Genomic DNA, 12248 nt, shown 5'->3' on the forward strand with positions numbered 1-12248 from the left:
TCCCCTCAGCAGTGTGTTTCAGTCAGTCTGCCAGTTCTGTTCCCCTTTCTGTCTCTGGTGCATCTTCTTACCCCACCTCATCTCTGGCCTGTACCCCAGCTTTTATATGCATAAATAAATAAAAAGAAAGTAATATTAAAGTAAAATTAAAAAGAAAGTAATAGCATGATTTGTTTGCTATAGAAATTCTGATATTTCTAGCAGAAATAAAGATAGAGACATGGGCACAAAAACCTGTGACTTTTTGACCTTCTTGTCCTTTAAAGGAAATATGAGAAGGAATTCATAATTTCTCCTTAGAGAACTAGTATACTTCAGAAATTGCAGGTGTGATGAAGGAGTAAAGCAGTGCCCTTTCATTGAGCCAGTAGCTCTAGTCTTATCTTATATGATAATAATCTTATGTCTGTTAACATAGTCAACAATGGGTATAAATTTGAAAAATAGGATCTTGAAATTTCAGAATTGAAAGAGATCTTAAAGATAATGTAGTTCAAATTCCAAATAAGAAACCATGACTAGTGGGCCTCCCCTGTGGCGCAGCGGTTGAGCGCTGGGTTGTGAAGCTGCCTGCGGCCTCTGCGGCACCAGATCAATCCCCGGCTGCTCCCCGGCCACCAGAGGAGGGTCCCACATGGCGCGCAGACCTCCCCTGCCACCCGCTGCTCCCCTCAGCAGTGTGCTTCGGTCCTTCTGTCTGCTCTGCTCCCCACTCTGGCTCTGGTGAATTCCCTCACCCTCCCGCACTTCTGACTGTACCCAGTGCTTGTATAAACAAAACAAACAAACAAATAAATAAATACAACATGCCTCTATTGAAAAAAAAAAAAAAGAAGAAACCATGACTAGAAATCTAATTTTCAATGATGAACCTTTAGGAGACTATAGATAGGCTACAGAACAACCGTGAAGCATGAGTAGAGAGTTAAATGCTTCTTTCTCTGAAATTAACCAGTTATTAATAGCAGTTTCCATTTAGCAAGCCAGGTGTTAGGGTATTCCTAGATATTTGTTTTTAATACCTGCTTTATATTTAATGCATATAAAATTTAGTGATGAAATTAGTGCTTTTTGATACAGTTGTAATTTTCTTTAAAAGTTATGGTTCATTAAGCTGTGTCCTATTCCTGATCTCTGTTATCAGTGCCAATGAATGACTAACTACTTGACTCAGGCAGCCCGACCCCAAGTCTCCTTGTTCATCTGGCACCAGTTGTCCATGTTAGAGGCCTGTTCTTGGGAAGATATAACTACAGTTGTGATTTCCTAACTGCCTCAAGAGTTGTGATTCCCACCACAAACTTACCAGGAGTGTCAAAAATCATACCCACAGGTGGTCATGCTGCTGCTGAGTTCACTGTAGTTCCTCCACCCTGGAAAATATGCAATTAATGATCTCCACAGAGATTTTTCATTCTTACATTCTCTCTTTTTAGTTCTTTGTTTTTTAAAGATTTATTTATTTATGCATACGAGAACTGGGGTACAGGCCAGAAGTTTGTGCGGGGGGTAGGAGGACTCACCAGAGACAGAGTGGGGAGCAGAATGGGCAGATTGACTGAAATACACTGCTGAGGGTAGCAGCGGGCAACTCAGGAGAGGTCTGCTGCACCATTTGGGTACTCCCTGGCCGGGGATCAAACTCATGCTGCAGTGCCCATGTCTCTATCTTCATAGTACTGAGACTTCACCCCTTGCACCACCAGGGAGGCCCTCTTTTTAGTTCTTCCTACCAGGCATGGTAGAACCCTGTCCACATCCTAAGTGTGGATGTGAAACCTCTCACTGGTGTTTAGTTACAATGTGGAATAACTTTACTTATGACTATACTCTCATTTGTGAGTTTAAGTTCTCAAGAGTTTGTATAGCCCTAGCATTTTCTTTATCCAGGTTCTTTTTTAAAAGAATATCACATTCAAGTTTATTGTGTACATTAGTTTGTTCAAGCATCAGTATTTGATAGTGATAATTAACATTTTTTCTCCACAGACCATGGACCTGCACTCTTGTCCGAAGCCAATTGTATTTGTGTTGCACACGTTCTTGTCAGCCAAAGTCACTCGCATGGGACTGCTAGTATGAGCAGCAGAAAGTCTTAAAATAGCCTTCAATGTCCCAAGAAGTATTTCCACCTCAAAAAACCCCACAAAAAACAAAAACAAAACAAAAAGCACAAAAAGAAAGCTCTTTGCTCTTCTCCAGCACAGTGCCTTGACCAGGACCTGCGAATCACTGCTGAACCATAACCATGTTTAAAGAAGAGCTGACCTTTCACAAGCTACCTTGACCAGAAATTCTAGGACTCTAATAAGCTCCCAAATGAAGTTATCGACTTATTGTCTAGTTTCCTAATGTGGTTTATAAGTAATTAGGTGTATTTCCCCTTTTAAGAAGGGTGGCTCATTGTTCTTCTTTTTGGACATAATCAAATATCCAAGAGTTGTTTTCTTTTCCTCCCTGTAGAAATTTGTTTCAGGCTTAGCCTCAGTTTCTTGCTTAGGATGACTATGTTCCCAGGTGCTAATTCACAGCAGTCCTTGCTTCTTGGTCTTTCCATATAGGTCCTACATTTTGTTGGAGTTTATTTTTCACACTTGCTACTTCCACCCTGGGAAGTCCTTGAATTTTGTCACCAAAGCATTCTTCCATCTGCCTTGGCTCCAGCTACATCCCTCCCTGGCCACTGCTTCCCATGACATCACAAGCTTTGCCACTCATAAGTGCTAACTTCAGGACTTAGAACTTGCAACATTTGATTTGCCTTGCTTTCCATTCCCTTTCTAGTGGTGACCAAGTTGGAAACCACTGCTTTGAAAGAAAAGCTTTGCTTGTTTTAGGTTTTTCTGATTTTTATCTTTGGTAAGATCCAGAAAATGTTACAGGATTATTTTTAAAAGAAAATCCACATTGTAGCCTAAGCCATTTTTTATTGTGTACCAAATGTGCCTTTGGTTAGGATCAGTGGAGCTTTCTTAGTCACTATTTGAATAACTGGATATAACTGCCGTACCAGGGAGATAATCTATCCTAGTTTTAAGGGATAGTCTTTGAGGTGGGTTTCCTTAAAGGTTTCTTTTCTAGTGGGCAGATCTCTTTGAGGGCAATAAAACCTGGAGAGACAGGTTGTTTAAAAAGCAGACTTCGTGAATGAAGCCAACTCTTCAGCACAGACATCATCCATGATCCTGGCACTGACCCTCTCCTTTTGGGGCAGCACAGTGGCACGGACAAGCAGCTGCTAATTCAAGCATCGGTGTTTGCTTAATAATACATCCTTCGATGGGCAGAGTGATGGGACCATAAAAAGTTACCTGGGTTTTGCTAAGCATTGCTAATGTCATCATTAGGAACAAGTAGCAGTAATGGTTGATTTTGTGGTGTTACAGAATCATATTCAGCTTGTTTTTCCTAATTATGAAGGAGGTATATATCTGAAAATGTTGGAAGTAGTGTAATAGCTTTATAAAATGTCAAGTTTAGTACAGTCCTTAAATCTGAAAAAAAGGTGATGTTGCCTTAGATCTTTTCTATATTCTCTGAAAAATCTAAGACTAGTTCTCACTAGGGTTATCAAGAGTGTTACAAGAGGATGTAACACTGGAAGGCAGAGAACAGTGGCACTCCAAATAGGAGGGAAACGCAACTGTTGGTGCAAAACATGAGCTATTTGGTTGGGGTGCAGAGACTGAAAAATCATAAACCCATGAGAAAGAGAATTCTGGTTAGATATTGAAATCCCACTGTCTAACCTCTGCCCATAAGTCAGTGTTCCTTCCCCACGTACAGTAGGATTAACCATGTGCAGAGGGTGGGGAGACATGGCTATTCTCTCCCCAGATCAAGTTCCCAGAATGAATGATATGATTCACTTAAAACTGGAAGTTGAAGTCTAAACTAGATGTGTCTTTCAAGACCTTTTTATATTTAAAAAGTTCATAAACCTAAGTTTAGGTCCATCTGGGATAAGTCTGCAAGTCAGGCAAGAAAAAAAAAAATCTTGACGGTCCAGCTGTGATTTCTGGAAGCAGAATTTCAGCACATAATACCCTCAGATAGGGGAGTTTAGACACAGTGAGTGTTACTAATCTGAGATGATGAATGATGCATTCCTGTCTCATATAGAGACTAAGCCATGTGATCACACTTTTTTGTCTTTATCTGAAAAGCTCCCACCTGAGATAATTTTCAGGGGGAACTTATAAGCCTCCTACTCATTAGTTATATGAAAAAGATCTGTAGAAAAGGTGTGATTAAAATATGAGCAGTAGAGGAAAGGTGTGTGTGTATTTGGGCTCATTTCACTCAAGTTTTAATGGCCATGTCTAGCACCAAGGTCCATAGAGTTTCTAATATCTTCTGTATCTTGATGTGAAATGAAAGTGTATGCAGGTTTATTTGACCACTAGCACCCCCAAGAGCAAGAGCCCTTAAGCTGCTTATTTAACAACTTCAACAGTATTCCAATCATGGGCAACCAGGTTGTTCTTTGTAAATGTGTTTAGGGGGTGGGGTGGGATTTTCAAACCACAATTGCAGTGATTTACGAATGGGACAACCTTGGATATGTATTTTGTACTTAGATGCCAAAATATGGCAAATTATTTTCAAATAACTAGAAGTGGGCATTTTCTATATTTCACGTGTTTTCTAGAACAGCTGACTTTTCATTTCTTTTTCATTTTGAATCAGGAAAATTGTCAAGGATGTTGTAGGCTTCCACGTGTAGAATGAAAAGGAAACTACAGAGTAGTACCCCCCTCATTCCGATGGACTACTTCCTGTGCCCCCTAAGACCTGGGGCTTAGAAATCTTCTCCATATTCCACACAGAAGCCTATAAGCAGCCAAATGGTGTGTGAAAATTCTTCTTCCTCTTTCTCTAAAATGTCTTCCCTTTCTGTCCCCCGCCTCCCAAAAAGAGGAAAGGAATGGAGCAAAAGAAACAGGCTCATTTATGTTATTCTTTTTGTGAAAAAGGTAAGTCCTTTCCTTAAGTCATCAAATGAATCTTACCTGGAAACTAGTTACCTAATATTTTATATGAAGAAATGCATTAATGTATGTCTATACAGTATTTATTAGATAGTTGTAACCATAAACTCACCTACTTAGTAGACAAGACTTTCAGTTTAAGTACTGGGCATGTACAAGCAATCAAAAATATTGCTTTAAGCGTCATTCACCCATTTTAAAGCCATGTTTTTAGCACTTTTTAGGCTTGATAAAGTCTGATAGTGCCTGTTTTTACATCTGTACTCCTACAAACTTTGTTACTGAAAATTATTGCATGGCAGGAGAGATTAAATTATTTATTTCTTATATTTTTATAAATGAAAAAATCTCTCTAACCAACATGATTACACTGATTATTGATTATTAGTTTTCTTAACTTATCCTTCTAAGCAGAATGGTAATAAAGCTTTTTTTCAGTCGATTAAATGCACTTATTAGCTAATAAACCAAAACTTATTCTTTAAAAAAAATTTGAGCTGTGTGGAATCTGGACAAGATTAGGTTTCTCCCAGAAAAACAGGTTTCACTGTAAATGGTTTTGATGAACAAAAGTATGACCACTTTTGAGAAAAGATTATGATGGAATTTTTATTAATTTTATGAGAACTTCCAGGTCTTCTTGTTTAATTTATATGCATGTGGATATATTTGTATATCTTCAAAAACATGAAAGACTCTATCCATATTTTTTTAATGCAAATTATCTTGTAAGCTGCTATGCAAATTCTATGAAAAGCCCTACCTACATAAAGAGTTACACATTTTTGAAGCTTTCAGGGAAGACCTGTAGACTTAAGCACTTTCTCTGCTATTTTGTATCTTATCTTGGACACTTAAGCTGAATTATGTTCTTATTATTTTCACTGGTTATAAGCTATTGATTGTACATAATATTTAAACTATCCAAATATCCAGCATACATTTCCATGTTGCTACCACCCATTATTAATGCCATGAATATGAATGAAATGGCTGGTTGGAAGCCAAAGGTTCTCTATTTTCAATCCATAATGAAGAAATAAAATACAAGATCTCTTTGGTCTTAAAGCATATTGATTTGGTCAAATCTGAATATCTGAAAAAAAATCTGAATATCTATGTAAGGAAAAGAGACTTATTTATGTTTGAATTCTGCTTAAACTTTAGGTTGAATTTGACTGTAGTCATCATCATTCTTTTTTATTTATCTCTCCCAGATATATTACGTGCCAGGTGGTATTATATTCTGCCTTGAGTTGGAAAATCTCAGTTAAATTTGAATTATTACAGTAGCTTTTTTCCCTTCCTCAAGATGAAAGCAGAGCAATCTGCCATTTTCTATACTCTGTGTGTCCCTATTTTAATTGCTTGGTAAACTAGAATTATTTTGACTCTCTACATACTGTCTTTGAAACAGCTCCAGTCTTCCTTCTTCCTCCTTTTTTTAAAGCATATCTTTCACTTGTGAAAGTATGCTGGGTACACAGATAACTCAGTAAATGTGTAATGATAGGCACTTCTGAAATACGTATGCCATATACTAGGATCATGCATTTCTGAGCAACATAACTATACCTGTGGTGTAATGATTTTAAGTGAAATTTATTTTACACTGGTAATAGGCTTCTTTAAGTGACTGATTTAAAACCGTTTCTCGAAGAAACATCTGGCAGATCAACAATACAGGTTCATCTTTTGAAAAGATAGAATTTCAAATTAAAATAAGGTACAATAAATAGGCACATGGAGCCCATCTGTTTTCTAGTCTCTTAGACAGTCGTTGTTAAAGTGCCAACTGGAAGAATGGTTGTCCTGGATTAACTCGCAAACATATTTTAACAAGATTTCATTTCAGAAGTGATAAAATTAAGCTTAATCTTTTGCCACCTCATTCTTCCTTCCCACTTCAGATGACTTGGACCAAAGCATATTCTAGTTTTAAAAGTGGATCTACATAAATAGGCCATTTGCAAATGATTGCTTGTTCTACAATGAAGATTTGATTATGTTCAGCAAAAATCTACTGTATTAACTATCATCTTTGAATTGCCCCAGAGCAGAGGGGTTGAAACTGAAAGTGAGAGAATGATACTTCATTATATTGTGAGAACCCTGGTAGGTCTCTAACTTCTGAGTTCTCTAAGAACCTTATTTGGTTTTGTAGTCATCTTACCTCCATGTAATGACACCAATGCTTCCAAAGCAGTAGAACTCTCTGAAGAATAGGCAAAGGTTCTTTGGGGACCTGGGGATATATGAAACTGCAAAGCTAATTAATGATATGTTAATTCATGTATTCTTTCATTTAATCACCATTTATTAATGTACAGGCAATCTGAAAGGTTCAGAAGAAAGTTCCTGCCCTCAAGTAGCACACAGCCCATTCTTTACCAATCATACCATGCCATCCATCTATTTATCTACTGGTGGTGAAGTAATTAACCACTTCACATTTTTACCAAAGTACATCTGCAGTTCTGTTCATCCAACAAACTGGAAAATATTTAAAAGGATGCTCATTCTTTGGACTGTGCCAATATGAAAGAACTCCAACTATGTTTAAGTAGGTTGGTCTTTTCATCATGCCTACTTCTTCTGATGCAAAATTAGACTTTTCTTTGGGGAGGTGAACATGTCCTAGGTAAGATAAATCATAGCAACAATGACAAAAATTAAGCTGTGTTGCTCAAAGTGGATCAATGGGAAAGTCTTTTTAAAGAAATACCTCATAACTGTAAACAGCAAAGCTAAATGTGTATTTCATCTCCCCCCTATTTTTAAATTGTGTTGACTCAATTATTTCCACACTGACACCCTTTGAACATCTCATTTGTTGAAAGTCCTTACAATGGTACACAGAGTGTTTCTCTATTTTGTTTGCTCAAAATGAAAATATTTTAAACTCAGCAGAATTCCGCTGCTTCTAAAACACTCTGGCATTCGAACCCAGTAAATAGAGCACCTAAAGAAGGTAAGAGGGGATGACTGAATTTTCCCCCAGTTTTCATAGAGTAACAGTCCTTTTATGTCCAGTTTGCCTTCCATTAATCATGAGGGTAAACTTTTCAGGCAACTTACTGTATTGTGCCTCAAAAGTCCCCTAGCTACATATGAGTGGAATAACATGTGGCGCATAATCACAGGGCTCCTCCCCTTTGTTTTCAGGTGTCCTGGAACTTGGCACACCAATAAGGTCATACACTCAGTGTCTTGGTCTTTACTGTAAACCTTCCCTTTGACAATCTGGTGCTAATGGTGATATATTATTGGAACCAGCACATAAGTACTGTCTAGTGTCTGTTCTTCTAGATTGGAAAAAGCGCTTTCCTTCTATCTCAGTCCTGTTCAAGTGAGTGTCAGTTACATTTTCTCATGGTTTGTGAGTTAATAGAATTGAGGGAGAGGAAATGATTTAAAGTAAGTTTGGGGCTTGGCACAGTCATCCACATCAGTGATATCCTTTATACCTTAGAGCAAGTCATAACAACCAGTTTCTGACTTGCTTACTCCAGTATGTTTATAATCTGTTGGATCATTATGTTGGTCAGCATAAGACCTTGACACCCAAAAAATCTGTTTCCTTTTTGGTTCCATACCAAAGGTCTTTTAGAAGATGTTGTGGCAAACTACTACCTGGGAAGGCTTATTTTTTGGCTAATCTCTACAAACCCTGATGATAGCCACTTGTATATGTTCTTTCCCGAACAGGTTTCAATTTTTGTTAAGTATTAAGACTTAGAAAGCTAGAATAATACTTTTACAAAGAACTAAAAGTTTGTGAGATTCTGCTTTTCTCTTCTTTTTAGAACCTTATATTTACACAAGACTTCAAGTATTGTTTTAAATGTAAATCTCAAATCTGGCGTCACCAGACCACCAAATCAAAACCTACGGCGTAAAACAGGGCAGTATTTGTTTGTGTTCTTAATATAAAAGCTTTATGTGTACTCTATAAATATGCATAGACAACACTTCCCCTTGAGTTGCATGTCAACATATAACATTGTACATTACAATGAAAATTTGTAACTTGAGGGTATTATATATATATATATATATGAATACATATATACCTTTGTAACCTTTATACTGTAAATTAAAAAAAATGGCTTTTAGACTTGTATTTTTTTCTTTTTTTAATGTTAAAATAGTTTCAAGCTTATAGGAAAGTTTAAAGAACAGTACAAAGAACTACATCCCCTTCACCCAAATTTCTTGATTGTTAACATTTTACTATTCCATTGCCCTCTTGTTTTTCTACCATGCTCTGTCTCCCTTAAATTCTCTGGTGTGATGGCGTGCAGACTTCTCCTGCCGCCCGCTGCTCCCCTCAGCAGTGTACTTCGGTCCTTCTGCCTGCTCTGCTCCCCGCTCTGGCTCTGGTGAATTCTCTCACCCTCCCGCGCTTCTGACTGTACCCAGTGCATGTATAAACAAAACAAACAAACCAGCAAAACAAATAAATAAAGCATGCCTCTATAAAAAAAAAAAAAAAAAAATTCTCTGGTGTGTACCTCCTAAACACAAAGACCTTCCCGCGCTGCCACCATGCAGCCTTCCCAGTCAGGAAGACAACACTGGTGCCAGGCTGCCACCCAGTCTACAGACCTCGTTCAGATGGTACCAGTTGTCACAGTTTATCTCCTTTTTTTCTGGCGCAGGATCCTGTGCAGACTTGTGTTTGCTTTTCATGTCTCATCAGTCTGGTTTAGTTCCTCAGCCTCGCCTTAATTCTCATATCCCTCCTCTTGGATCTGTTCCATGTACCTCATGACCAGGTCAGGCCATGCGCTCTTGGCAGGGATGTACAGGCAGGAGCGATGCCTTGTCCTCAGAACTCATTGTCGGAAGACACAGATGCTGCTCTGTCCCACCACCAGCAGCAGTGACTTCAATCACCTATCAAGTTAGTGTCTACACCCTGTTCTCCCTTTGCATTTTATTGGTGTTTTTGTGAGGAGATGTTCTGTTACTTTGCCAATATTCTCAGTGTTCATCATCAAATCTCCTCCAACCAGCCCCAACATCCATGGATAACTCCTGTATGTATTATCTACCGCTGTGGATGATTGCCAAATTATGATAATATTATCACTTTTTTTTGCCTTTATTAGTTGGTATTCTATCATAGGTGAACTTCCCTTCTCTCCCATGGACTGATTGATTGATATTAAAGACTTGTGGATTCTAATTTCTTAAATGGGTTTTAATCCACGCTTACTTATTTTGATGCTAAAACTGCCCAAATCTGGCCAGTGGGAGTCTTTCAAACTGGTTACTGTGTCCTTCACTATGTCACCATCATTCTTCAGACACTGAATTCTGGCACAACAAAGGCTCCTTTTGTACTTTTCTTGCTCTGGTCCTGCAATTAGCCATGTCTGCAAGAGATTTTTGTAGTGTAGGATGATATTTAGAGACCAAGATCTGGATATTTGATTTGCTTATTGCCTTGGAGCTAGGAAAATGTGTGTGGGTGTGTACACACATATATAAGTACCTATTTCTAGCCTGTGTATGTAAAAACTGTGGGTTATGCTGATGCTTCTAATTTGAAGATTCTAAATCTCCATTTCCCTTGTTTGTAATCCCTTCTCAGACAGCAATCTGCGTTCCATTACTCAGTACATTTACTAATCTCATTTACTCAATGTAACTAACATAACATCCTACCGTTCAGACCACTGCCCCCCTCCTCACCCCTGGACATCCCTTCCCTCCCACCTCTGGTAGGGGTGGGGGGTGGCAACTGACATCTCGGCAGGGGTTAAGGTGTGATTGGAAAGGAAGAGAAAATGCAAACAAGCCTCTGCTGTGTTTTTTGCCCTCAATTTTTCCTCCCCGGAAAGACTTGTAGATGAATGGACACCAGCCTTTGGTGCCATTTTTAAACAGATTGAGAGACACATCTTCTATCAATAGTTCCACCACCGACTTTCTGTGTGATGGAGAGCTTAATCACTGGACCAATTTGAGGTGTTGTGTTTTTTTTTTTTTTTTAAGATTTATTTATTTATATAAGAACTGGGTTACAGATCAGAGGCATGGGAGGGTGAGAGGATTCACCAGAGACAGAGGGGGAGCAGAACAGGCAGACGGACCAAAAGCACTGCTGAGGGGAGCAGCGTGCAAGGCAGAAGAGATCTGCCGCGCCATGTGGGCATCACCCTGGCTGGCCGGGAATCAAACCCACACCGCAGAGCCTTCGGACAGCTTCACAGCTTGGCACTCAACCCGCGGCACCACCGGGGAGGCCCAATTTGAGTTTGATCACTCTGAGTCACACAGAGGAGGGGAAAGGGATATTGTTTCTCAGGATCATAAGGAAACATCAGGACTCCATTTTTTATTGTTGATTCCAATCTAGACAAGTGCTGTATGAGAAAGAACAAAGAATTGTGCCATTGAACATCACGGATTTTCTGCCTAAAGTGTGGGAGCTGAGAACCTGATTTCTGCTCAAGTGACAAGATTAGAACATGAAGTTGTTGATCTGCTGCAAAATCATCAAGCCCCAGGTGCCTGCCCGGGCCCCTTTCCCTTCTAACTTATGCCCTCACCCCAGCAATGGCAACACCACTGCCCAGCCAAGGACTCTTTCCCTCTTATCCCTAAGCCTCCACTTAAATGGGAGCCATCCCCTGCCTTTGGCATGTTGACCATTAGGCGCTCACACAGCATATGGGCCTTCATACATGCTTATTGCTTCCTGATTCATCTTTCTCCTCAGACTTTAGGCTCTCCAGAGCTGTCTTGATCTTTATTTTTTTTTTTTAGAGGCATGTTATTTATTTGTTTGTTTGTTTGTTTGTTTATACATGCACTGGGTACAGTCAGAAGCGCGGGAGGGTGAGAGAATTCACCAGAGCCAGAGCAGGGAGCAGAGCAGGCAGAAGGACCAAAGTACACTGCTGAGGGGAGCAGCGGGCGGCAGGAGAGGTCTGCACGCCATGTGGGACCCTCCTCTGGTGGCCGGGGGGCAGCCGGGTATCGAACTGGAGTTGCAGAGGCCATGGGCAGCTTCGCAACCCAGTGCTCAACCGCTGCGCCACCTGGGAGGCCCTTGATCTTTATTTTATTTTTAAGATTTATTTTTATTTATGCATACAAGAGCTGCGGTGTAGGCCAGAGGTGCCGGCGGTGAGAGGATTCACCAGAGATAGAGTAGGGAGCAGAACAGGCTGATGTACTGAGTTACACTGCTAAGGGAATCAGCAGCCCAGACGGGAGAGGTCTGCTGTGCCACATGTGGGTTAG

At 39.6% G+C, this 12248-nt stretch overlaps 1 protein-coding gene across 1 annotated transcript in view; it reads left to right on the forward strand.

Moving 5' to 3' along the window:
* SNTB2 (syntrophin beta 2) overlaps positions 1-9313 on the forward strand; it is a 99281-nt gene extending 89968 nt beyond the window's left edge. Inside the window, exon 7 of the mRNA XM_037515994.2 lies at positions 1990-9313. Coding sequence (XP_037371891.1) covers positions 1990-2082 — 93 coding nt within the window. The 3' untranslated portion in view covers positions 2083-9313. The remainder of the gene's footprint in view (positions 1-1989) is intronic.
* The last annotated feature ends 2935 nt before the right edge of the window (positions 9314-12248 follow it).

The sequence above is a fragment of the Talpa occidentalis genome, unplaced genomic scaffold, assembly GCF_014898055.3.
Source record: "Talpa occidentalis isolate TD23 unplaced genomic scaffold, MPIMG_talOcc4v2.1 talOcc4.17, whole genome shotgun sequence".
NCBI lineage: Eukaryota > Metazoa > Chordata > Mammalia > Eulipotyphla > Talpidae > Talpa > Talpa occidentalis.